The 26719-nt window shown below is 51.3% G+C and overlaps 1 protein-coding gene across 3 annotated transcripts in view; it reads right to left on the bottom strand.

Annotated features, from left to right (window-relative positions):
* Positions 1-15581: 15581 nt before the first annotated feature.
* RXRG (retinoid X receptor gamma) overlaps positions 15582-26719 on the bottom strand; it is a 44917-nt gene continuing 33779 nt past the window's right edge. For 2 of the 3 annotated variants that reach the window (XM_026517259.4, XM_026517261.4), the window contains 6 exons: positions 25743-25903; positions 25496-25625; positions 23450-23582; positions 22132-22223; positions 20781-20886; positions 15582-16072 (listed from right to left, as the gene is read on the bottom strand). In XM_026517259.4, the coding sequence (XP_026373044.1) occupies positions 15925-16072; positions 20781-20886; positions 22132-22223; positions 23450-23582; positions 25496-25625; positions 25743-25903 (770 nt within the window). In that variant the 3' untranslated portion in view covers positions 15582-15924. The remainder of the gene's footprint in view (positions 16073-20780; positions 20887-22131; positions 22224-23449; positions 23583-25495; positions 25626-25742; positions 25904-26719) is intronic. The other variant, XM_026517260.4, reaches the window with a different exon arrangement.

Here is a 26719-nt window from a genome sequence, read left to right as displayed (position 1 = left end):
CTGCCTTCATCCCACTGCTCTGGTTTCTCCATCTCGCCAGCTTCCAGAAAGGTTTTGAAAAGCCTTATCATAAATGGCAGTGTTACCCATCAAACTATTAAGAGAAAGGAAGGAGGCCAAGGGGCCAGTATGGAGGAAGGCTAGGATGAATGAGGGTGAGCAATAGGAAGAAAGATCGTACCAGAAAACCAAACACAAGGTGTCCCTGAAATCTGCTGCAAAACTTGGCCCTGAGCGTCCTGAGAGATGACATAAAAACAAGAACGAGGTTACATCACAAAGCCCTCGTTGTCTGCAAGAGAAAATGCGTCAGATGGTGAGGAAAGGCCAACATTTTTCAGCTGGGAAAGGAGAAGAACATTTTATTTTAGAGATCTTTATATAAATATCAGTGAACAAGAAAATAGTATCTCCAAGAGTCATTTCACCAAAATTCCCCGGTCTAGAAAGAACAATAAATTATCATTTTATGGTGATATTTCTGTGGGAAACTAGAGTAATACATTCTGGGGGCACCTGGATGGCTCAGTGGGTGAAGCATCTGCCTTCGGCCCAGGTCATGATCGCAGGGTCCTGGGATCGAGCCTCACGTCGGCTCCCTGCTCAGCGGGGAGTCTGCTTCTCTGTCTCCCTCTGGTGCTCTCTCTCTCAAATAAATAAATAAATCTTAAAAAAATAAAATAAAGTAATACATTCTAGGATTATAGTTTGTAGTGATTGGGCTGGATTTTTCTCACTATGAATATATACATATGGCTTCTATGGGGCCTGGAATGGCTCCTACAGGGTCTGACCAAGGCTGGGAATCTGGGTTTCCAATTGCAAACCCTCCCGGGGAGCAGGGGTGTGGGCTGGCAGAGGATAGGAGAGTGTGGTTGAGGGGTCAGAGTTGAGGAGCCAGGCTCTACTCCAGCCGGGGACAGGCCATCTCTGTCCTACTTGCGAAGACCTGCTGTCGGACCGGCAATACGGAAACACACGCGTGCTCTCCGGGGTCCCCACCACAGCATCTGCTGCTCCCCGCCCTGGGCTTCTCCGCTGCACCTGCTCTTTCTTCTCCTCCTTCACTGCTTACTTCTGCCCGAAGTGCTCTCCAGAGCCTCCCCTCTCATCTCAGGGAGCCGTCCCACTGTGGGGGCCTCTCTTTCCACTGCCTGTGTACGAGGAGGCCCCACCAGCATCCCTAGCTCACTGTCCTCTCATCCCCATCCTCGCCCTGCCCTGCATGCCCCCATCTGTCAAGACCACCACTGCCAGTGGCCCCAGCTCAGAGCCTCAACACCGCCTCACAGCCTCTCCCCAGTGAAGTGCCTCGCTGGCCGACCTGCCTCTGATTCTCTTGCCTGTTCTCTCCTTCTCCGCACAAGTGTCCTACTTCAGGTCCTTGCTTCCTCTGATGGGACCCCAAAGTGTTTTCCTGTGTCTGTTCTCTCCTCCGATGAATCAGACGAGGTTCTGCCAAGAAAATCTCCCCATGTCACACCTCGTACCTGCCACCCTTACATTTAAAAACAAAACAGGGGCACCTGCGTGGCACTGTCAGTTAAGCAGCTGACTCTTGATTTCGGCTCAGATCGTGATCTCGGGGTCATGAGATCGAGCCCCATGCCAGGCTCTGAGCCCAGTGGTGAGTCTGCTTGTCCCTCTCCTTCTGCTGCTCCCCCTACTCGTGCTCTCTCTCTCCATCTCTAAAATAAATAAATAAAATCCTTAAAAACAAAACAAAGTTCCCAGTTGTTTCTATTGTAGGTCGAGTCCTCTGGGAACAGACTTAAATGGGAGAACCGCACGCAGAAGGTCGCCTGGGGACTGCTTTCGAGAAACAGACCTGTAAGGAAGCGAGGAGCACCTTTCTTTTCTCCTCCACTTCTTACAGTTCTCTCCATCTCTGCTGGGCAGAAAACACACCTACAAATCCCCCAAACCTGTGAATATTACCTTCAATGGCAAAAGGAAGTGATTGAGAATCTTGAGAAAAGCATCTTATCTTGGATTTTCTGGGCGGACCCCGAAAGCAATTTCAGGTATCCTTATAAGAGAGAGGCCGAGGTAGATGAGCCCAACACACACAGAGAAGGTGATGTGAAGGCAGAGGCCGGAGAGATGGAGCCGCGAGCCAGAACGCCAGGGATTGCCAGGCAGCTACGAGAAGCTAGAAGAGACAAGGACCAGATCGTCCTCTGGAGCCTCTGGAGGACGTGCAGCCCTGCCCGCATCTTGATTTGGGACTTCTAGCCCCAAGGTTGTGGTGACATGTTATGGCAGCCCCAGGAAACTCTTATATCACCTTTCAAACTCTCAGACCTCACCTCCTCCGTGAAGTCCTCTCTGATTACCTCTGAAAGAAACTTTACTGACCCCCTTTACTCTTTGCTTAGCCCTCTTCATCATCTGTTTTGTGACATGGTTATAAGTGTGGGCATCTGGATTTTAAAATCTCTAAGAGCAGGCACCAAGATTTACATACCGAAGTATTTAATTAATTCACATAGTAAGTACTTAGCATAAGCCGGGCTCTGTTCCAGAGGCTTAAGCCCTGTGTTTGGAGCAGATACATTTTTGCAATTTTTTTTTGTTTTGTCAATAGTTCTTTCACTGAGTCAATAAATACGTACTGAACACTTGGTGTTTGCCAGACACTGTTTTGCGGAGGCAACAGTCAAAAAAATAGACACCTTTGTCCATTACATCCCCCCGAGAGTCCTTGTCCTCACGAGAGACAGAAAATAAACAAATTCATATGCACTTATATTGATTTAGTGAAAGAAAGGGCTAGTGTTTTGAAGAATCTTGGAAGTGATGTATGAATGCCGACGAATGCTCGTTGTGAAAAGAAATAGAGAACCGGAGTAAAAAGTAAAAGCTCACTTAGCCTCCAACCCCACTCTGCTCCCAGAAGGAGCCCCCCGCACCTCAGCGGGTCCTGTCTGTCCTTCTTCTATGCATTTATAGACACCGTATAAACCCATATACAGTTATTTTTGCATAAATGGAAAAGTACTTTTTGTATATTGTTGCTTGGTATAGAATTTCACATAGAGTAAATGTCTGCTCTAAATGCAGTGCACGTCGGATGAGCAAACTTCTCGGAAGGCCCACCTAATGCTGAACATCAGAGCCAGGTCCAAGGTTGGCCCCTGGTTCTTCCAGGCGTGCTTAGGCGTGCTTAGGCGAGCCCCCCTCCCCCTGCCGCCCCAGGGGACAAAGAAGAGGTGTGAACAAGGCACTGTTTGTCAGCCACATGGGGGAGGTTTGGGGGGCCCCTCCCCAGGACCCCCGGAGTTCAATGCATAGACAGTCTTTGTGTCCCTGGCTCCAGCACTCCTTCCACCAATACTCCCTGGAGAAGCAGGAGGCCCCTTACTCTTCAGATCCTTGTTACCACACCCGATGTAAGACGCAAAGGCCCTGAGAAGTCGCTGAGTTGGAAGGGACACTCCAAAAAGCATTTCTCTGCCTCCAGGAAGCCCTATGTCTAAGGCATGGACAATAGCTGGGTGTTTTCCAGCTTTTAAAGCTATTTGAGGAAATTGGAACATGTCTGATCCCATCCTGGACCAAATTTCAAAAATACATTTTTGCAGACAAATTAACTTCCTAGCTGTGTCACCTGACTCCCTCCTAAACCACACTGTCTCCTTCCATTGACTGCATGCCCCCCAGTAAGAGATTTTGCCTTCTCGTCATTACCGAAAAATTTTCATCATTGGTTCCATCTCATTTCTCTTATAGGACTTATTTATACTAGACGTTTGCCATTGCAGCTTTGAAAGGAGAAATACAAGTCACTCTGTATATGAACTTTTCGTTAATTTTCGCTCGATGTTTATCTTTACATATTTCCAACATTTTCCCCTCTTTTTCTTATGTGAACTGGGGCTCTGCAACCCAACCGATGGGCTCCTGAGTCAGCGTCACTGTTTCTAATTACCGAACATGTAGAAGTAGTTCCAGACAACCGCTCAGCACTACGTTCCTACCACCAAGACCTGAGGGACAGAATTCTTGGTTACAAATGCCGGAGTTAAGGGTTGAGAGACAACATCCATTATAACCTCCTGTTTTCACTCACTCATAATTGTCCAAAAATGGTCCTTTTGCTCCAAATCATTCCATGCTCTGTTTCCACCCCGGGGATGAAATTGCTCGGGAAATCTGAACAAAAGGGGTTTAGCCAGCTTGGAACCGGGCGACTTGGGGGGAGAATATCCTTCTTTTCAGCTGAAAAACAAATAAAATGCCTCTCTGGCTGTGGACAGCCTCAAAACAGCTGTCCCCTTACAACATCAGCCCTCTTGTGTGGGTGGTCAGCCTTTTCCAAGGGAGGAAGTGTCTGTGAGTGGAGCGGAAATCCAGAATTTCTACCGAGAAATCCTAGGCAGTGAAAGTATGGATTGTGCTCTCAGTTCTACAGTGTGGTGGGTGGAGGTGGGAGGGAGATTTCTGTTCTTTTATGTGCAGGATGCCGGGAGTCCTCTTTCCCTGGGATTAGCTGCTTTCTGAGCTCTAGAGGCAGTGGTGAATGGTCTGTGAATTAAGTCAAGGCGTTCCTGAGTCTGGGTTTGGGTTCTGTCCCTTACGATCCATGTGACCTTGAATTGTTAGAGAACTTCCCTGGGCTTTGAGAGCCTCAGCATGAAAACGGGGATCATGGTGGTCCCCACATCACAGAAGCGCACCGAGGACGAAGTGAGGTGATGAACACAAGCCCCTTGGCCCCGTGTCCGGCACCCCATTCGGGCGGCCTGAGAGCGGAGCGGGCTAGCCACAGAGAAACACGCGCGAGTGACCTCGCATTGAGTTTGCCAGCTGTGTTGACACCTCCCCGCACCTCTTCGGGGGACCATGCCTCAGTTTGCATTTTGTTTTGGGCAACTAGCGCCTCACCGTCTCAGCCCGTGCGATTCAGGGGTCGCTGCGGCTGGCATCAGCCCCGCAGCTGTATCCAGAACTCGGTCCCGCAGACTAGAGGCAGTGAGCACCAGGGTTCCCCTGGAATCCAGCGGGGAGAGAAACCCTTCTCTTTCCGCTGCGAGCACCGGCCGCCAGGAATTCCCACGTAGAGCCCCCGGTAGTCACCGTCGGTCACCCTTGCCAAGACTGGCCCTAACAAGGAGAAGGCCGGCCCTGGAAGTGGCATGAGGGGTTCAGAAGGCACCGTGTGGGGGCGCCTGGGTGGCTCAGTCGTTAAGCGTCTGCCTTCGGCTCAGGGCGTGATCCCGGCGTTCCGGGATCGAGCCCCACATCAGGCTTCTCCACTGGGAGCCTGCTTCTTCCTCTCCCACTCCCCCTGCTTGTGTTCCCTCTCTCGCTGGCTGTCTGTCTAATAAATAAATAAATAAATCTTAAAAAAAAAAAAAAAAAGAAGGCACCCTGTGGGTGCCCGGGGCCCTGCCTTCAGACCTCTCTTGTTTGTGGGACGATCCATCCCCTTTCTGCTCAGGTGGGTTGCTGTTGGCTCTTCTGCTATTGACATTGGTTGTTTTTGGAGCAGAAGCTCGAGGCTGAAAGCATCCAGCGTGAGGCAGAACTCAGCTAGAGGCCTGCTCTCTGCCCCAGTTCGCTGGTGGCTCCGGACAAGCCCTGCCGCTCACTGAGTTCTCAGCAGTGAGGTTTCCAGCAATACAACGGGCAACAGTGAGAGGACACTGAAGTTCCAATGTCCCGGGCATCTGCACTTTGAAAGAGCGGAGCACAGAGGGGCTCAGAGTCCCTCCTTCAGTCTGGGGTAACAGAGGAGAAACGAAGAGCTTGTCTCCATAGTCAGGTGGACTCTAGGACTGGTTCTGAATTCTGGCTCTGCTACTTGCTGTGTGACCATGGGTGAGTTACTCACCCTCTCTGAGCCACGTTCTCTTCAACGGTCACAGGAAACTCTTCAGATTGCCCAGGGAAAGGCATTATTTTGCTCTCTGCCAAATCTCATATTTCCATCTCCACCTAAAGATGAAAGACTTCTGCGACTTTACTGGAAATAGAAATACTGGGAGAGACCATTCGGCTTCCCTTTCCTCCCTGTCACTGGCTCCTCCTCATGGAAAGGAAGTTGACTAATCTGGTGAGAATGGGGAGAGCAGCCATTCAGCCCCATTTCCCCCTCAATGGGGGCGGGTCCAAAAGGTGGATCAGTGAAGGCCTGACTGGCTGCCCGGACCTGGGCATGTTCAAGTGCAGGGAGCCATGTGTCCCCGGGGTCCACCGGACGGACCCGAGCAGCGGTGCTCTCACCACCAGCCGTGTCCATCCTCCGGCTTCCCCACCGGCACTGTGGATCTGGACAGCTTTAATGTGGGAAGAGAGGCCGGTGGTGTTCTCCAGTCCAAACCTATCACTTACAGAGCACGTGCTTTGCTCCTTGAATCTCTCATTAGGTTAATTCTGTCCATACTTCAAAACGAGAAAGTGTTTCTGAAACCCTGGGGTGAGGGAGGGTTCTCCTAGAAGACTCCAGCATTACAAGCTTTAAAGTAGGGGAATGGATTGGACTACTCCATCAAAGTAAAATTCTGTTCAAGTTAATAAGTAGTATTAGTTTGGGAGAAGCCACTTGTAACATCTATAGCTTTCAAAGGTATAATATAGAGAATATTTTAAAAACTGCTCCCTGGGGCGTCTAGGTGGCTCAGTCGGTTAAGCATCTGCCTTTGGTTCTGGTCATAATCCCAGGGTCCTGGGATGGAGCCCCATGACGACGGGCTCCCTACTCAGCGGGAGAGTCTGCTTTTCCTTCTGCTCCTCGCCCCGCACATGCTCTCTTTCTCTCTCCCCCACTCGCTCTCTCTCAAAAAAAAAAAAAAAAAAAAAAAAAAACCAACTTAAAAAAAACTTAAAAAAAACTCCTGCCATTCAGTTATAAGGAGTCAAGAAATACAATAGAAAGAAGGACAAAGAAGGAATGATATATTAGGCATTTGCCTTAAAAAAGGCAACAACCCCTGGAGGCCAAGCCTAATTTTCAAATGAGGATAAGCAGCCAAGCAGAAACTTCAGGATACTTCCAAATTGTCATTCAGCCCCCTGTTTATTCCCTCCAACACGCTGTCATACAGCTTTCGGCCTTGCCATATGCGTGTCAGTATTCTTCTTGAGATTTCTGCTTCCCTAGACCCAAGCAAAACCGGACCCTTCCCCAAACAGTTTGCAGGGCGCTCTGCTTCTGGATGTGAGAGATGGTTATCCCCACACCCCCGTTAGGGCAGACATGACTGACAGTGATAACAACCCGTCGAAACCCCACTGGTCATTAGAGGCAGGCTCCTCTCTGCTTTCCAGCAGCTGTGCTAACCAGCACGCCGCTCCAAGTTCTGACCCAAAATTTCTCATAGGATGTGTGCACGCATTATGTATTCTAGCTGTTGCCAAGATGCGAAATGTATCTTTCCGAGGACGTTGCATATAAATCTTGTTGTGATTTATTTGAGTGAAGAGAGAACGGGAACAATGTCCTGAGCCCATCGCTTTCCTTTTATAAAAAAGAAAAAAATCAATAAATTGGGGGAATGTTGGCGGGGGGGGGGGCTTCGGGTCACTAAGAATTTGGTCGAGTCCCTTAGAATACTCTAAACAGGTAACTCACAGAATAGGAAATCTGAAAGGCTACTAAAGACATGGAGAGAAGCCCAATTTTTCTGCTAATCAGAGAAAGGTCTCCCTTGATGCGTAGCCCACACAATCACTTAAATCCTACCAAACACCGGGGAGGTCGTGTAGACATGGGACCCTCAGGCACTGGTGGGATATACTGTTGCCAGCTCTCAGAGAGCAGTGTGGACGTGTTAGGGACGTGGGCACGTGACTACAATCTAGGCCAAGTCCTATTCCTGGGATGTGCCCCAGAGAAACTCCCACACAGGTAAGCAAGGAGACTCAAGCAGGCCGGCCTATCCTGGCAGAGAACTGGAGGCCACTGAGGAATGTGCTGGAATACTGTGCAGCAGTCAGGAGGAATTAGCTGGAGTTACCTAGAGCATCGCTGAGAGATCTCAGAGCACAGCACAGAGTAAAACAAAGAGGGACGAGTCAAGGCGAGACTGATAGCAAAACAATTACTCCCGTACATTTTTGAAACACGTAAAATAGTACTATGTCATTCGCATAAGTGTCGTGTGGAGAAATAACAAATGGAAAGTGGATTTTGAAGGACCTACTAGAAATCCGTGAGAAATAGTTACCTTTGGGAGGATTTCGATCTGAGAGAGAAGATAAAGGGGGAAAAATAAGCAATAGAGGTGCTTTGGATGGTCGGCTTGGCCATCAGCTGAGAAAGGTAAACTAATTCTGTTTCCCTGGCGCCAGGAACCACCTTTCTGCCTCTAGCATTTAAACCCATCGCAAGCGCTCAAGTAGTAATTTAACAGTCACCAGCCTGTCTCATCCTTCAGATTCAGAGCTTTCTGAGGAACAAGACCTTTCAGGGTTTTCTCTGGACTCAGTACTGAGAGCTTGGGGTGTTCCCATGCTTCCATGGAAGGCCGTGGAAGAGCGAATCAATCAAGTTCTAAAAGACATGACTGGCTCCGTGAGGTGGAAGGAACTCGGAAATCATCTGTCAGAAACTTTGACTTCGCTGCGGAGGGATCTGAAGCCCGGGGGGTCCCGCGATCTTACCAGGGTCCGACGGGGAGCTGCTGCACGCCCCAGGCCCCTGACTCCGAGTCCGCTTCTCTTTCCACCAGGTAACCTGGTGAAACACGCAGGTGACCTCACTTGCTGTGAACGCGCCTCTGGCTCTGCAAATTTGGGAAGGGCTGACGCAGCCCGTTTACGCGTTGCAGAATAATCGGCTCACAGCCGTTACCAGCAAAGAACAACAGAACGTTTCCCTAAAACACGGTCTCGTTGGAAGCACACACGCAGCACTGTCCCAGGGCCCCCTTCTGCCTCGGAGAAAGCAATCGATGGGCAGGCCTTGGGAGCATGCTGTCCCACGTAGCGGTAACGGGCTCTGAGCCAGCCCTGCTGCTGCGTTACCCTTCGACTTCACGTGTGATGATGGTGACGTGGCCATCGCAGGTCTGCGTCTAGCTAGCGTTTAGCTGGTGAGGGGCTGGCCGCTTAGGAGGTGGTCCTTCCCAGCTGAGACCGGCTCCTGCTTCTAAGCATTCCCTATGAGATTCTCCATTCTTCCCTCTTGAGATGCCTCTTTGGAGCCCATTTCCCCAGAAACTAAAACTCCACTGAGTGAGCATCTGGCCAGGGGCATATTTGACCTTCTGAGTCTCTCTGAGGCTTGTTTTTCAAACTCTTCTTTTTGTTTTCCATTTTCAAAATTCTGTCCCTCCCCGACCTCCTGGAAGCCGCTTTCCTAGGAAGGTGGGTGTGATGCCCCAAGATGGCAGCAGAGGGCGCCCGTGCCTAACGATCTTGGCACCAAGTGTCCCGCCGGGGCTGGGCGGGTCGCAGGCATCCCCGCAGCTGCACCGACCGCGAGGAGCTCCCCCTGGGAACCTGGACCCCGGCCAGTTCAGTGTGGTCGGAGATGGCTGTGTGCTCCAACACTGTCATGGGAGACATTTCCATGGAGTTTTCCATGGAACGGGGTGAAGGCTGCTCTTCCCTGGCTGGGAAACCGTTTGGCTCCCCAGTCCCCTACTTCAAGTTAGCAGAGGCTTCTTTCCCAGGCCCTCATCCCTGCCTGCCTTAGGGGAAAAGGGGGGGTTCTTTCCACTCCACTCCCCTCTCAGTGCCTCCCAGGAATGCCCTAAATCCATCCCACTTCAGGGGCCCCAATCTTCCTCCCTGGGGGAAAGACATTATTGGTTTATGGCCTGAAGCCTTGAGATCACTTGGGGGAAGGATCCTTTAGAGCCTGAGCCCCAGTCTTTTGAATTACACGAGTGGTGGCAAATTATCACTACTGGAGAGAGTAGATTTGATTTTTGGAAACGGCCAAAAGTCATCCAGAGCTGAATCTATTAAACAGAGGAAATAAAGCTGGTATGAGAGTACGGAGCCCAGGGCCCAGTATAGAGTAGGTTCTGGGTAGATGGGAGTGGCGTGTGAATCTGGGTCACGTGGGTAGTTATTGTCCTTGTTGTTATTTGATGAGATTTGAATATAGAACCATGAGATCATTTTTCTTAGGTGGCCTCTAAAGCAGCTCTGAAGACGAATGGAAAAGAGAACTTTCCAAAGAAAATATCATTGCAGCAAAAGTCTTAAAGAAGGTTTCAAGGCTAAATGTGATGCGTTTGCCCAAGTTTGTTTATTCAAAAAACACCCTCCTTCTTATTTTAAATTTGCTCATTGTTTATGCCAATCCCTCAGTGGACAGATGTTTCTAGGGCATAGAATATACAGCTGGCTGAGAGTATAGGTGCAAAGGTCCTGGGGTCAGGGGACACTGGCTGTGTATGGGGAGTGACAGGGGCTGAGTCCCATCTACTGCCCACCATGTGTGTCCTGGCACAAGTCTCTGAGTTTCTAGCATCTTACTTTCTCTGTCTTTAAAACGAAGATAACGATGGGCACCTGGGTTGTTCATCAGTTAAGCATCTGCCTTCAACTCAGGTCGTGATCTCCGGGTCCTGGGATCGAGCCCCACATCGGGCTCCCTGCTCAGTGAGGAGTCTGCTTCTCCCTCTGCCCTACTTCCCCACTCGTGCTCTCCCTCACTCTCTCAAGTAAATAAAATCCTTAAAAAATAAAAATACATAAAGAAAGATAATAAAAGTTCTCTTGTGCACTTCTCCCGGGCCACCTTACAATCACACGGATGTTTGTGAACTCTGAGGTGCTACAAAACATCATTGCTTCGCATCGCTTGATCCTCGTGCCTTGTACTGTTTTCAGCTGTAAGTTCCCTGAAGGCAAAGAACATGCCTCAGCGTCTTTGGTCGCAGCCCACTGTGCCCATGAAAGTGACTCGACAGACAGTGGAGACCTTACCCCTTCTGCTAATGGTCTACCCGAGCGAGGCTGGCTTGCCGGCTCGTGGCTCCATGGGGAGGCTCCCGGGCTCACTGCAGGGCGGTACTACTCGCAACAGGCTGCCGTCTTTGGGGGGTGAAACCAAAGGGACCAATCCCACGGAACGTTTACTGAATGCCAACTTCGGGCTGGGCACCCTGTTCTGAGCTGTGGTGGAGACACAGTCAAATCAGACAGGATGTCTGTTCCCGAGGCGTTTCCAAGTAAAGTTGGTGGTAGCTACACTACTCCGTAATGGAAAGCGCAGTGTGGACGTGTGCGAAACGCACACACAAAATAATGGTGACAATACAAGGACGGAGAGATGGGGAAACGCGCCATCGGGATGTGGTGCCTGAGCTGGGCTTGCAGGTCCAGTCGGACTGGAGTGGGTACGGCCAGCGCAGCCGTGGTGCCGGGCTTGAGCAAGGACAGACAGCAGGTGCTGGTGGAGGACTGAGCCGGCCGGAGGCGGGTGTGCTGTGGGATGTGGAAGAAAGAGCAAGCTGGCAACTTTTTCTCCAGGGCCCAGCCACGGAGAGCCTCGATCGCCCTGCTAGGAAGCCGGGGCTTGTGTCCCGGGGGAAACGAAATCACTGTAGCTGCTGCACCATGGGGTGGGGGGAGGAGGGCAGCCGGGGCTGAGGGCCGGGGGGGGTCCAAAGATGGCAGAGCCAGGGTGGTGCCTGCCCGCGGCCCCCGTTTGGACGTGTGCACTGGTGCTGGGAAGCACTGGAAGTCAGCGGGATGCACAGAGGAAAAGGCTTTCCATTCTTCCAGCCCCAGCCTCCAGGCCTGCTCCGTGGGCTCTCCACTGCTTTGCCTGCAAAGCTCAGAACATCTCATTCTGGTAGTTACGAGACGCAGTCCAATCCAAACATCAACCTCACGTGGAATTCCAAGCTTCGGCCTGTCGGGCCGGACTCCTGATCCAGGGACAACGCTTTCCCTCTTCCTCCACCTTCTTCCCCCCTCTTTTGGGTCTTCCCTCCCTCTCTCCACCAGGGAATTGGGGCCTTGAAGGAAAGATGGGAAGCAGGGAAATGTTCTTAGGGAGGTAGTGCTGTCGATGCATTCCACGTGGCAAGGACCCACCTGATGGCTGTCCTTGCTCTGCTGACTGGTGTCCAATACGATACCTTTCCCGCTCGACCCTTAGTCACTGCCCACAATAGCTCAACCCATGGCCTGTTATTGCTGGGGCCCCCTTGCCTTGGCCTTCATAGGCCAATCTCTTGAGCTTGGTACCTTTGGGATATTCTTTTTTCTTTTTCTTTTTTAAGATTTATCCATTTATTTAAGAGAGGAGCACATGCACGTGGGGGGGGGCAAAGGGAGAGGGAGAATCTCAAGCAGACTCTTGGCTGCGCTTGGAGCCCAACGTGGGGCTCCATCCCATGACCCTGAGATCATAACCCGAGCCAAAACCAAGAGCTGGATGCCCAGCCGACTGAGCCACCCAGGTGCTCAGTACCTTTGGGAAATTCCAAGCACAACTACCTTCCAGAGTATTAATTCGGCTCACAGAAAATGTCACATCCTGACCAGACCAAGTGCAGGGGAGACGGAGAGCACACATTGCTGTCCCCTCCCTCGCTGACCCTTGAGGGTCCCACTGACCCTCAAGACGGATTCCTGTGCTCAGAGTTCTCTAGTCAAGAGGAAGGCATCGGTCTCTACACTCCCAGGTATCCCCGAGCCCTTCCAAGCACTCCCTCACTCCCTTTAGGGTGACTTGCTGTTTCCGCGGCTGAGCAAGCATCGAGCCAGGAAGGAGGCACCAGCCTCCCTTCCTACAAGTACCCCCTCCTTAGAGGTCCAGTTGCAGTGAGTGCTTCTCCTGTGGTCCTCGTTTGGCTTGGGCATAGGGGTCCTTCCCTCCTCCTGGAGGAGAGGGGTAAAGCCACAGCACTGCCCCCCAACTACCCCTTATTCTTAGGAACTTCCTTCTTGAATTTCAATCTCCTATGACTACAGGCTCAAGAAGAAATAGAAGGTAGGCGTTACAGAATGAATTCTATCTTAGTAAGTTCTTGTGGGGACATCCCATAGTTCCTCCAGAACGTGAGGGGCCTGCTGGCCTCGCCTTGGGGCTTTAGCCAAAATTCTAAAACAACAGGGATTCCCATTTGATTTTCTGTTCCATTAGTGATGCTTTACAGCGAAGTTCCTCAGTCTTAGCACGGTTGACCCTTGGGCCAGAGGCCTCTTTGTTGGGGGGCGGGGGGCTGGCCTGTGCCCTGTCCGTCAGGGTTTGGCAACAGCTCTGGCCTCTACCCACTAGAGCGCCCCAGTTGTGACGACCTCTTCAGACATCACCCAACCTCCCCTGGGGTCAGGCAGAGGCAGAGCAAAATGGTCCCCTGGTGACCCCCACTGCTTAATAGTTTTGGAGCCAGGAAGTGAAATAAAATCATAATCAAATGCCATTTGGTTGGTTTCACTGCATGGGATGAACAGGACTGGTCAAGGCCAAGAAATGTCTACCGTACAAATGCCACCTTTTCAGTCATCCCTGCAAGGGTACAAAGGGCTGTCATGAGATTGTCTCACTGATTTCCACACTGAGGAAGGCAGGGGACCGTGCCACTGATGCAGTATAAGCCTGGAGGGTGGGGGGCCACTGGGGGGGGCTGGAGGGCTGAGGAGTGAGAAAGCACAAGTGGGGGAGAGGGCAGAGGCAGAGGGAGAAGCAGACTCCCCGCTGAGCAGGGAGCCTGATGTAGGGCTCGACCCCAGGACCCTGAGATCATGACCTGAGCCAGAGGCAGACGCTTTACCGACTGAGCCACCCCGGTGACCCTAGAAGGTGTGTATTATTATTGACATTTACAAATAAGAAATAAGAGCCACCGAGGTTAAGCGGCTTCCCCCCAACACAGGACTACCAGCGGTAGGCCCAGGAGCAGACTCTGGCTGGCTGTGTCCAGAACCCAGCCTCTGTTCACCCGGAGCCTTGGTCCTGGCTCTACGAAAACCCCGGGGAATGCAAGGCTGAGTCCCTTGGTTTTGTTACCTGTGTCGTCAGCCTGGGTGGTGGCTGTCAGGAAACACGAGTCAGCATTGATGGGACCGTGTGTTCTCTCCACGGCTGACGCCTCTTGTTGGGGAGGTGAGCGGAATGAGGAGGGTTTCTCTCTGGGGAAGCTTCTTGTAGCTGCTGTGGAGCAGAGCCTTAAGGAAGATTGAACAGCTACTCAGGGGCGCATCTGGGGGTGGAGGGGGATGGGGTCAGGAAGGAGGTGGCCTTTGGGGCCCCGAATGTCATGGACCCAGCCTGGGAAGAGATTTCTACTCCTCTCCGGCCAAGCTCAGTGGGGTTCCATGACAACAGTTCTGGGGGACACGGCCTGATGGATGGGCAGACACCCTGCTGGGCCTTCATCAACTCTGCTCCAGGGATCAAGGATCAGAACAGGACTCTGGCTCCTGTGAATGGTGGGCCATGGTGAGTTCCCCTGGAAGCCACAAGCTACCTGTGAGGCAGCCGAATGTGTCCAGTGAGCTATACTGGCAGAAAGGGGAGGTCAGGGAGCCTACGATTAAGTCTTAGTCTCCCCCGACTCCAGTCGTTTTCATCATGGTTCACGGTAAATGTAGATAAGAAGGGGGAAAAAAAAACAACATAATTAAGATTGTAATTCCACTGCTTAATGTCCAAGGCTAAGGGATCCCTAAACTTTCTGCAGGAATAAAACAATTTTTATTTCTCCAAAATCGTATGACCACGGATGGATTTATTTGGACTGAAAAGTTAGCCCTAGGGTCTTATGAAAGGACAAGTTATCGATGGGGAATGAGGTAACTGCCATCCACAGTGCCCTTTAAGAAATTAATTCCAGTTACATGGACCCCAATTCAACAACACACGTTTACTATGCATCTGCTTTGTGCTAGGCCCTAGATCAGGTTCTGATGGTACAGAAAAGGTAAAGAGGACTGCCATGGGCAGTTGTTCACGTTGTACACTGACAACCCTAGGGGGCGTCATGTAAATCATAGTATAGATTTGTGGATCCATGAAGTCCTATTCCTGCAGATGGCAGGATGGTGACTCAAAGAAGATGGGCTCTATATTTAGTCTAACTGTGGTATCAGACATAGTCTCTGCCCTCAAGGGGCTCACTGTCCAGTAGACAGTAGGGGTCTAGGACCACCAGGAAATCGTAGGCTAGAAGCTGGGAGAGGTTTTCTCTTTCTGTTTTAAGAACAGGCTATGTAGGGTCAGATAATGATGGAAAACAAATCAGGGGCACTCTGGTCTTCTTGCTAATGTTGCTGGTTAATATCAGAAAATTCCCTTCTTTTGTTACTACTTCCTATCAACTCCCAGGATCCAAGAATCTTCTTCCACCAAGAGAGCATCTTCCCTTGGCCTTAGGCTCAATGGCTCCCCATCAGGACAAGGCTGTTTGTACTCATTATTCTTAGGAGGAAGAAAACAAAAACAAAAAACCAAGCAGACTCTGAAAGACAATGTTTCTTCCCAATCTCAGGGTGGGGTGGGGGGGGGGTGCCCTGAGGCAAAGCAGGCTGTGCCCAGTAGACTCAGGGTGCCTGACCCTGGGCTTTACTATTTCAGGACCCCAGCCCCATTCCCCACCCAACAGCTTTCCTCGCCCGGCTGAGAACACTTCCCCACAGCACAATAACACACCCCATGCTCCAAGCAGTGCCAACATCATATATATTATTTTATTATTCGCTCGTTTGGGTTCCATGGCAAGTGAAAAAATAATTTAAACCAATTATATGTACAGAGGCTTGGTTCGTATTTCCAAGAACTTCCAGAAAGATCCCCAGCCCCTCAGATGGCAAAGAAGGGCTTCCTTTAACATCTGCACAAAACTCCACCTATAAAAATCGCACATGTAGAAAGGTTTCTTTATTGTAAGCATCACATTTTTGGAACAGGAAGGGGTCGGGGTGGGAGGCAGAGGGACGTGTGCAGGGTGGGGGTCCACACACACCTGCCCAGGGGCGGTCCGGGGGGGGGGGCGGCTGCGCTGGGGGCATTCAGGTGATCTGCAGCGGGGTCTCCAGCATCTCCATGAGGAAGGTGTCGATGGGCGTGTCCCCGATGAGCTTGAAGAAGAACAGGTGCTCCAGGCACTTCAGGCCGATGGAGCGCAGGGCTGGGAGGCGCAGCAGCAGCTTGGCGAACCTGCGGGGAGGCGAGCGGGCGTCAGGGGCCGGACCGGCGGCTCCCGGGCAGCTGTCCCCCCGGCAGCTCGTTCGCTCTCCAGCCTGGGGTAGGACAGGGGGCCTGGAAGAGCACGGAGCACGCGGGACGAGCTCCAATCCTAGGAAGCTTCAGCTCTCCCCTTCCCGGCGGACTGTGCAGGCCTCATGCCACACCTCCCGCCCCGGCCACGGGCGCCTCAGTCACCAGCGCCGTGACCCACTGCACTAGCTGTTACCGCCATGCGGGCTCGGCTTCTCGGGCTTTCCGTCGGAGGAGGGGGCGATCCGATATGGGCATCTCTGCCCCTGAGGGGCCTGGTCTGGGTGGGAGACAATACACACACACGTGTGCACGCACACTCACATACTTCCACATGTGTGTGCATGCGACAGAACCCACCACTGTCTCTCTCACACACACACGCCCATATGCACACCCACACGTGCCTGACACTCGTCAACACATACGCACACGTGTACAGTCACACGTACACACCCACACACATTCTCACACGGGTGTGTGTACACGCGCACACACAGCCCCACCACTGTCACACATACACACACACCTGCCTCACACGTGTCACACATACATACACACCTGCCTCACACGTGTCATACATACACACCCACAGACTCACAGAAACACACATGTGCACTCACAGTCTCACATGCACACCCTTATACACACCCATACACACCTGCCTCACGCATGTCACACATGCACATGGGCACAGTCACACACACTCACATTCTCATGGGTGCACACATACTCTTACACACCCTCACATACATCGCTTGTGCACACACGTACACACCTATATACACTCACACATTCTCCTGTGCTCTCAGCACCCTTATGCGTGTGCACACTCTCACACATGCACGTGTGCACACTCACACATGGCTCGCCCGCACCCCTCCACACTCCTGCGTAGTTAGGGACCTTGGCTGTGAGGTTCACCATGGGGAGGGAGGCCAGCGTGTGAAGAATTCATCTCACATCTGCTCAGGAGACCCCTCCATCGGCCATGTTTTCCATCCTGCTTCAGGGGTCCTTCGTCTCTCAAAATCCTTTTTGCCAAGGAAGCTTATTTTTTAATGTTATTAACAACTGGAAGTCAGTAAGTCATAACTTCCAATCAAAGGACAAGGACCAAAAGCACGTTCACCACGCTGGCCTTAAATCAGAGACTCTGGTCAGGATGGCTCCTTGCTGGGCATCACAACATTATTCCATGAGTGCATTTCAAGTTGGAATTTTAAGACTTCTTGAAAATGTGTATATTTCTATATTCGCACCCCATGAAGGCTTAAGGGACCGGGACAATATAAGATAAAATGGCACCATCTAAAAAAGGAGGCATTACTTCTTCACATGGAAAAATGAACGGTCTACACCAAGGCCCGCACAACCCTTCAGAGAGTGTCCATGATAAGCCTCTGAGCGCATTTGCAGGACGTCGCCGAGCAGGAAGAGGCAGGCAGATAGAAACGCTGAGCTCCTGGTCCTGCCTCGGCCACGAAAGAGTTTCATGGGATTAGGGGAAGGGAATGGCTTGTCTGCAAAGTCCAAAGTTAGGCTGAGCTGTAACTCTGAAAATGTATTTTATTTCCTCTAAAAATGCCAAAGTTTTAGAATACGTAAGATGCTAAATACACGAGGATACTGCTGTCTTTGCTGACGGCCCTTGATTTAGGAATCGAGACCAGAACCGTGGAAATAAGGACACCCATGAAGAGCCACAGCCCAGGGAGGGTGCCGCGTTCCGCGTGCACGCTGGCGGCCAGAGCTCCCCCGCCCCAGTGCGAGACAATGTGCACCCAGGCTCCCCGTCCTCCTCCTCCTCCTCCAGTTTGATCTCTGCTTTCAGGCTACAAAAGTGTAGCCCCACAAAGTGTACTTCGGAAGAGTCTCCATGGAGTGGCAGCACTCCACCACTGAGCACTCTCCAGGACCCGGTGCCAGGCTCCCCTTCCACCGCGTTCTGCAAAGTGGAGGTGACCAGCTGTCTGCACACTCACCTACGTGGCTGAGCCACATGACACCCCCGACCCACCTGCTCAGCCTCGGGGTGAGCACCGTCTGTCCAGCTTGCACTGGGTGCGCCCAAGGAACATGCAGCGGGCCCAGCCTCTCCACCCCCTCCCCGCACCCCCAGGTTCTGCCATCGTCCAGCCAACCAGCAGGTAGGCCAGGCTCCTGGCTGGCCCGTTCCTAGGAGAACGGGAAAGTTCCAAAGTTTTGACAGTAATATTTGGTAGAAACAACCTTAATGTTCCACAGGACAACAGCCAAATACACGAGGATACAACCACTCAGTGAAATACTGACAAAATCACAGAAAAGGGTAATTTTCAGTATCTGATAAAGTACCTAAAACAGCTAAGAGAGGAAAACAATACACCAAGCTGTATGATTTCCTCTCTGTAAATACACACTTCTAGGTACACATGCATTGATATACACGGATACTGGAAAAAATGTACCCCCCAAAATTTATGATTCATTTATTACCTACTTTATTTCTTAAACACTTCCCTTATTCCTACAAAAGCATGCTCTGCTTTTATAATAAGGAAAAAGATTGGTTTAGGTTTTTTGGTTTTTTTTTTAAAGATTTTATTTATTTATTTGTCAGAGAGAGAGAGAGTGTGTGCACAAGTAGGGGGAGCAGCAGGCAGAGGGAGAAGGAGACTCCCCACAGAGCAAGGAGACTGATGTGGGGCTTGATCCCAGGACTCCGAGATCACGACCTGAGCCGAAGGCAGATGCTTTACCGACTGAGCCACCCAGGTGTCCCTAGGTTTTTTTTTTTTTAAGAGATAAATAATAGGACCTAGAGCCAATTTGAAGAAAAGGATGAGTATGAGCCTTCTTATTCCTAATGCCCTGCGTGCAATATGTGCTCAAAAAAAACATGCTTAGTACTACCTTCAAGCCAGGAGATTCAGTAGAAATCATCCAATACCGGGTTTTCAGGTCTCTCCCAACGGCCAGGGCTGGGCTACGGCTGGCAGCCAGCCCTGTCTGTTGGGTAGAGGTCTGTAACCTCACATCTTACAAGTATAGGGGAGACGGCCAGGTGTCCACCCAAATCCACTCTCCCCTTCTTCGCTGGCATACAGCTGCATCCATTCTCCAGACCCCTTGGTGACTTGCTGGGCCATGCAACTGAGTTTCAGCCAATGGCAGAGAGTGAAGAGATGGGGCCTTTCCAAGGCCAGGTCTGCTCAGATAGCCTCACCTCTGTGTCTCTCCCCCTCTCTCCCCTTCCATCATCTGGTTGCAGAGCGGGATGTGGCTCGGGGACACGGTGGAGCCCCAAGAAGGAAAGAGGAGATCCCTGAGTCGTGATGCAGAAGAGAGCCAGCTCTCCGAACGGACTGCCCCCCCGCCCAGGACTGACATGGGAGCAAAACATACATTTCTATCGTGTTCAACTACTGACATTTGGGAGGTCTGTTACCCCAGCTTCGGCTCCCGACCCTTCAAGGTCTGCCTATACATGGTACAAAGGCCTCAAACCCACCCACTTGGAGTTAAATAAAAAACTCCAATAAGAACTGGAGCTCGACTTCTTCTGGACAATTGATACATACCGGCTTAGGATCCAGAAAAAACCGCTTAAACGGAAATTAGACTTCACAGAGGAATGAAAATGATGAGTGAGAATTCAGAGCATGTAATATTAATCCTAAAAACAAAACTAATGTCTTTAAGGCAGCTTTGTCAGTTTCTTTTTCCGGTTTCTGTGAGATTTGAGGATTGCATTCTCTCTACTTACCTAGAGTTAGCAGGGGAGGAAACCTTTGTTCAGCTGTGCTTTGGGGAAACATTTGAGAAAAGCTTTTTTTTTTTTAACGACTCAGGAACATCTAAATGGGGAGATGACCTCGGAGACCCTCTGACCAATGCTCTTTAGACAAGGAGCCCAGAGCCGGAGCACCACCTTGCCAGATGCCACACAGATGGCCCTGGGGTACAGTGGTCCTGTGTCCTGGCTGCCACGGTCTCTCTGGACCTTCTCACACAGGGGCTTCCAGAGGGCAGAGCAGAAAGCAAGGCAGTCAACCTGGAAAGCCCAAGCTCTTTGAAATCGGACAGACGTGAGTTCACATCCCAGCCCCACTGCCCACCAGCCCCGTGATCTCGGCAAGGGCCTTACCCTTTCTGAGCCTCGGTGCCTCGTTAGAGACTAGAGATAATGACACCCACATTCATTTGTTCATTTGCTAGTTCACTCAGCCTTTAAAGCTGTATACTGGGGCGCCTGGGTGGCTCAGTTGGTTGGGCTTCAGCTCAGGTCATGGTCTCAGGGTCCTGGGATCAAGCCCGCGTCTGGCTCCCTGCTCACCAGGGAGCCTACTTCTCCCTCTCCTCCCTGCTTGTGCTGTTACTATCGCTCTCTCTCAAATAAACAAATAAAATCTTTAAAACAAACAAACAAATAAATAAAGCTGTCTACTACGGACCAGGGATGGCTTTAGGCTCTGATCCCGGAGTGGGGAACGGCGAACAAGAGGAGACCTCTGGTTTCATGGAGCCAATGTTTTAGCAGCTTTCAGCTTGTCATAAAGATTACGTAACACGTGAAAAGTCTAGACAGTGCCCGCTGCGCGTCTCCGTGTATCCAGGGCAAGAAAGAACCATCGCTGCTGCCATAACCGTTGCAGCACTCCCTCACCTGCCAGGTTGTTCCGGATACTTCTGCTTCGTGTAGGCCTCAAGGGTAGCATAAACCTTCTCTCGCAGAGTCTCTACCTCCGAGGGGTTGGACAGCCCCTTGGCATCTGGAAAAGATGACTGATTTAGCCTCAGGTGACACAGGTCGGGTGGACCCCCATCCACTCAGGCCTCTGCCCCAAGAGTTACTACAGACACACTGGACGGGGAACAACAGTGAAAGAAAGAAAGGAAGTCTACCCAATAGACTCTTGGAACAAAGGTTTAAAATCCCGTTTATAGCCAAAGGCACCCACTACTGACTCCAAGGAGGAGTTTTATTTTATCCGGTCATTCTAGAAATATAACATTCGCACATTTACTGAGTGCCTACTATGTGCTAAGCACGGACTGAATGACGAGATGGGGTACAAAAACCAGTTCCACTCACGTGTCGCCTCAAATCACTACCCGCCTAGTTCACGAGTGGAGGCATGGGCATGAATCACCATGTCATTCTGAGCAGTCACCTTTCTTGACCCACAGCAGTATCGGACGAAGCTGATCACTTCCACCTTCTCGAAAAACATTTCTTCCCTGGGCCTCCAGGACACCCTCTTCTGCTTCTCTCCCTGCCTCTCCCTGCCCTGTCTCAGGCTCCCCTGATGGCTCTTCCTTTGCTCCCCAACCCCTACGTGAGGGCACGCCCCAGTGCCCAGCCCCCAGCCCCCTTCTCTGCCCAACCTGTACTGACCCCCATGTGAGCTCACACCTGCTCAGAGCGCCCGAGTGCCAGGTAGAGGCTGACAGCTCTCAAACACACGTCTCCGGTCCTGACTTCTCCTCTGAACCCCAGACTCATAAACAAGACCTTCCAGGCCAGCTACTCTTGGATGTCTACTATCCACCTGAGATGGGAATGCACAAGACAAAGTCCTAAGTCTTAGGACCCCCATCTCAGCAAATAAAACTCCGTCTTTCCAATTACTCAGGAAAACGGCACAAAACACCCTGCGAATTACACTTAATACTTCTCTTTCACACACTATCTCTAATCCATCAGCAAACCCCACTGCCTTTGCCTCAACCTATATGCAGAATCTGACCGCTTTTTACCATCTCCTTCACCATGACCGTGGGTGCTTCTCTCCTCTCTCGTCTCCCCCACCCGCCCCCAAACATGCACATTCCACGCCCATTCGAGACGCTTTCAAGATGGCACTAGGAGTAGAAATCACAAAGAATCGGCTCCCCACCCTCGCCAAGGTCAGGATCCTCAGCCCTGCCTTGTCTGTCTCAGCTGAGCCAAAGGACCGGGGAACGTGCGAGCCTGGAGACCGAGCACAGAGGAGAGGGAAGCACTGCACAGTCACCTGGGTTAAACAGCACGATGGCTCGCAGGCACCCCAGCTCCGACTTGTCCATCTGCATGTCTTTCATTTTGGAGACCAGCTCAGTCAGGACCCTGTTCACAGGAAACAACAAGAGGCGATGAGAAAACCATGAGTCCCAGGCCAAGGACTGAAACAATGAATGCAACCAAGACTTCTTACGTACCCACCCCACTTCTCAGACGATGCGTCAGGTACTAGGGGCACAGAGATCAAAAGGCTGCAGTCCCTGATCTCCAGGAGCTCACAGTTTCAGAGAAGAAACAGACACGGAAACAATAGGTAGCAACATAAAGCCGACAACTGCCAGGGGCCAAGACCAAGGGAACACCCAGGGGGAAGTAGGGGAAGCACCAGACACTCTGCCGGGGAAGGCTGGGAAGGCAGCCTAGAGGACTTAGAAATGCAATAGGCAAAGCAGGGCAAGCGTGCGGCGTGTCTGGAGGAAGACGGCAGAGGGCAGACTCCAGAGACAGGGCGGAAATCTCCAGGGACCAGGAAGAGGGCTGAGTCAGCCAAAACCACATTGGTCTCTGTGTGGAATGTGCAGCGGGAAAGGGCAGAGAGGGAGTAGAGACATCTTGCGTGGACATGCACGTGGCCTGGAAGATCATTTTTCATGGAAGTGGAAAGGGGCCATGGGGCCCTGGCGCTAGACAGAGAGGCTATTTTCAGCCCTAGCCTCCTCTTTACCAGCTCTCCATCCCTTCGTCCCAAGTCATTCACCCCTACTCTTTTCATTCATCTCTTTTAATCACATGCCTTCATTTTCCCTTCACACCACTTAAGGCAGAGAATGACAGACAGATGCTGCTGTTGTCTGACCCAGGTGGGTCTGCTGCTGCTGCAGACCTTCCCCAGAGCTCCTGCTACAGAGTCCAGCAAAAACCTCAGCTCATCTCTCCTGCCTGCTAAAGTCAGATCCCGGCTGCTTGTCTCCATCGAGGCCCCCCAGGATAAGCAGTTCAACCTCCCCACCCCGAACCTCCTAGGTAATGTGCGTGATCCAGTGTCTCCTTTGGAGACCTTGAGAGATAACAGGTTCTCCCTTCTGCCCAGCAGCTCTGCTGGTCCCTGATGGGCTCCATCGCGTCGTTTCAAACGTTCTTGTAATCCACCTGTCATTCCCCAGGGATCTGTTCTTGTGTGTGTCATGGTCTCTGCTTCTTGCCCTATGCGGCTGTTTGGGTGGTCCATCTTGCATCCCAGCACTACCCCCAGGCTCCACACTCACATGCGCGCGCGCACACACACACACACACACACACACACACGAGCACCGGAAGCAGAATAGAGCCACCTGTCGAAGATGGAGCCGACCCCGGCACTGTGGGCACTGCTCCGGTGGACGTGTAAGCCCGTGGCCAGGAGAATGCCATCCTGCACGGAGACGGAGCGGTGGGAGAAGGAGGCAATCAGCAGCTCATTCCACCCTGCAGGGAGAAGGAGGAGGCCGTGAGGGAAAACTGACCGCATTCTTGCTTCACTGATGGTCATCCAAGGCATGTATTGTGACCCACAAGGAACAAAAGCAGAATCAGAAATGCAGGGAGTTTAAAAACCATCTCCCGACAACACAGCTGATTAGTGAAGAAACAGGGTAAGACAGGGGTCCCCTGACTCATGGCCCTGCACATCCCCCACCGTCTCCCTAGTACAGCTCAGAATGGCAGCTTGAAGATAAGGACTCTTTCCCTCCAGTCGACACCTATGGACTGAACATGTGACAGGTCACAGTCAACATGTTAGCTGCCATGGTGGATAAAGGGAAGGAGTATACCTTGCAGCCTCCGCCCCCAGGACCTGACAACCCAGCTTTATCTCTTTGGTGTTGTCTGGCAGCCCCCAGCGCAGCGCAGGGCTTTCAGTCAACACTCAGGGACTGCTCACTATCTAGTGGGGATGAAATGAGGGTCTGGCTCCCAACGCTTAGCCAGTCTTCACGAAATCTCCCTGCTGGTCCGGTGACTGAGAGGGGCTGTGGCACATGTCACCTGCACAATGTCCCAGAAATGGAAGCCAAGACAGAATACAGCACACAGAACCCTAGCGTAGGAAGGGACCCTGAAATGAACCTGAGCAAACAATCTTTGGAGGCGCCTGGGTGGCACAGTGGTTAAGCGCCTGCCTTCGGCTCAGGGCGTGATCCCGGCGTTATGGGATCGAGCCCCACATCAGACTCCTCTGCTATGAGCCTGCTTCTTCTTCTCCCACTCCCCCTGCTTGTGTCCCCTCTCTCGCTGGCTGTCTCTATCTCTGTCAAATAAATAAAATCTTAAAAAAAAACAAAACAATCTTTGGCTTCTCTTATCTCATCTGTGAAATGGGCATCCCCCTATTTCCCAATAGCCTAATAATAAGGAGGCATTGCTTTAGACTGTCCTCCATCAAATTGACCTGTCTTTGAAAATTAAACACAAATTATAAAACCATGGTAAAATTTGCATGGAAAAAGAGTCTTGCCCTCCAATCACAATGTTTCATTTGGGAATAAAAGTTGTGGGAGGGGGCGCCTGGGTGGCAGAGCGGTTGGGCGTCTGCCTTCGGCTCAGGGCGTGATCCCAGCGTTCTGGGATCGAGCCCCACATCAGGCTCCTCCGCTGGGAGCCTGCTTCTTCCTCTCCCACTCCCCCTGCTTGTGTCCCCTCTCTCGCTGGCTGTCTCTATCTCTGTCAAATAAATAAAATCTTAAAAAAAAACAAAACAAAACAAAACAATCTTTGGCTTCTCTTATCTCATCTGTGAAATGGGAATCCCCCTATTTCCCAATAGCCTAATAATTAGGAGGCATTGCTTTAGACTGTCCTCCATCAAATTGACCTGTCTTTGAAAATTAAACACAAATTATAAAACCATGGTAAAATTTGCATGGAAAAAGAGTCTTGCCCTCCAATCACAATGTTTCATTTGGGAATAAAAGTTGTGGGAGGGGGCGCCTGGGTGGCAGAGCGGTTGGGCGTCTGCCTTCGGCTCAGGGCGTGATCCCAGCGTTCTGGGATCGAGCCCCACATCAGGCTCCTCCGCTGGGAGCCTGCTTCTTCCTCTCCCACTCCCCCTGCCTGTGTTCCCTCTCTCGCTGGCTGTCTCCATCTCTGTCGAATAAATAAAAAATAAAAAATTTAAAAAAATAAAAAAATAAAAAAAAAAGTGGGAGAGGACCACCCAAATGAAAGAGCCTGTAATTAATGTAAAAAGAATAACCCTGAATAGGGGTATCCTGTCATCACCGTGGCACACAGCTTAGATGGGTCACACTTGGCTGACTTGACTTAGGCTCCCAAGGGTAATTTCAAAATGGCAGCCCAAGCGATTGTCCCAAGAAAAAACAAACCCCGATGTCCTTTACCTGCCCGGAGGAGAATGACCTGGTCCTCCAAGGTGAGGTCAGAGAAGTGGGGGATGCGCTTGGCCCATTCAACAAGAGTGAAAAGCTGCTTGTCAGCAGCATGGCATATGTTGGTGACAGGGTCATTCGTCTAAAAAAAAGGAACCAAAGCACTGTGAGCGGCAGATTCCAGGACTCTAGTATGCCCCTTTCCCATCTTCAGCCCCGCCAAGAAGTGGGAGGTGGATGGAGGTCTAAGACCACATACCGAGTTCTCCATGTTCATATCACCATAGGATTCTGTCTTTGGTTCAACAGCAAGTTCAGCTTCTAGAATCCGCTCCACAGGCATATCTTCATGGCCGCTACTGGCGCATTCTGCCTCGCTCTCGGCCCGCTCCCGGCTCCTCTGCCTTTCTTCCTGCACAGCTGGTACACAGGAAGACGAGCGGATGTCACCACATGCCCAGGACAACTGTGGGAAAGCGAGTTACCTACCGGAGCTTGTGACACTTCATCTGTAAAATGGGCATCCTCACGGTCCTGGATCAGAGATGTCGTGATGTTGACCGATGAAACAAAGCGAGCAAAGTGATTTGGGTACGCATGCGTACAACTGTGGGTTCTTTAGTCCGCATCCTTCCCCGTTCATTGTGGTGACCAGTCTAAGAGGTTTCACTTCAAATTTTGATAACCTCCGATCCTGCCCTCTCTTTTAATGAGCACTTTCTCCTTGGTCTCTCCAGGGGGCTGTCCTGCGCTTTACCTCTAGCTTCTCCCTCTAATGGACTGTGGGCACGCGATGGTTAACAGCAAGCGCTTTACTTCGAGAACTCCCTCTGTCAGATCCTATGCATCACGCTTGGCATTCACGTCCCATTAGGTCTGCCCCGAGTGCACCAGCCTGAACACAACATCACCTGATCCGACTTGTCAGGGAAGATCTTCAGGGAGCCATGAGGGTATTTAGTAAGTGAAGAGGTGGAGGAATGTCACCTAGATGACATTTCAGAGTCAGCGGCTGATTTTGGGGGTGGGGAAGGGTACCCAGGCAGAGGTGTGGGCTGGCATGATCGTTGCCTCCCCACACGTACAGTTTTCACCAAAGTTCATTCTAACCCTCAGAACCCTAAGGGTCTGTGCACGAGGATGTCAGGCAGACCCCCTTCCCAATTCTGTCCTCTCTGTTGACAAACATTCTCTGTTGGGTTAGTTTCCATCATCTAGAAAGCTGTGGTTTCCATC

This window comes from Ursus arctos, unplaced genomic scaffold (genome assembly GCF_023065955.2).
Source record: "Ursus arctos isolate Adak ecotype North America unplaced genomic scaffold, UrsArc2.0 scaffold_2, whole genome shotgun sequence".
NCBI lineage: Eukaryota > Metazoa > Chordata > Mammalia > Carnivora > Ursidae > Ursus > Ursus arctos.
The sequence above is the reverse complement of the archived record's forward strand: the minus strand, read 5'-3'. Positions and strand labels throughout refer to the sequence as shown.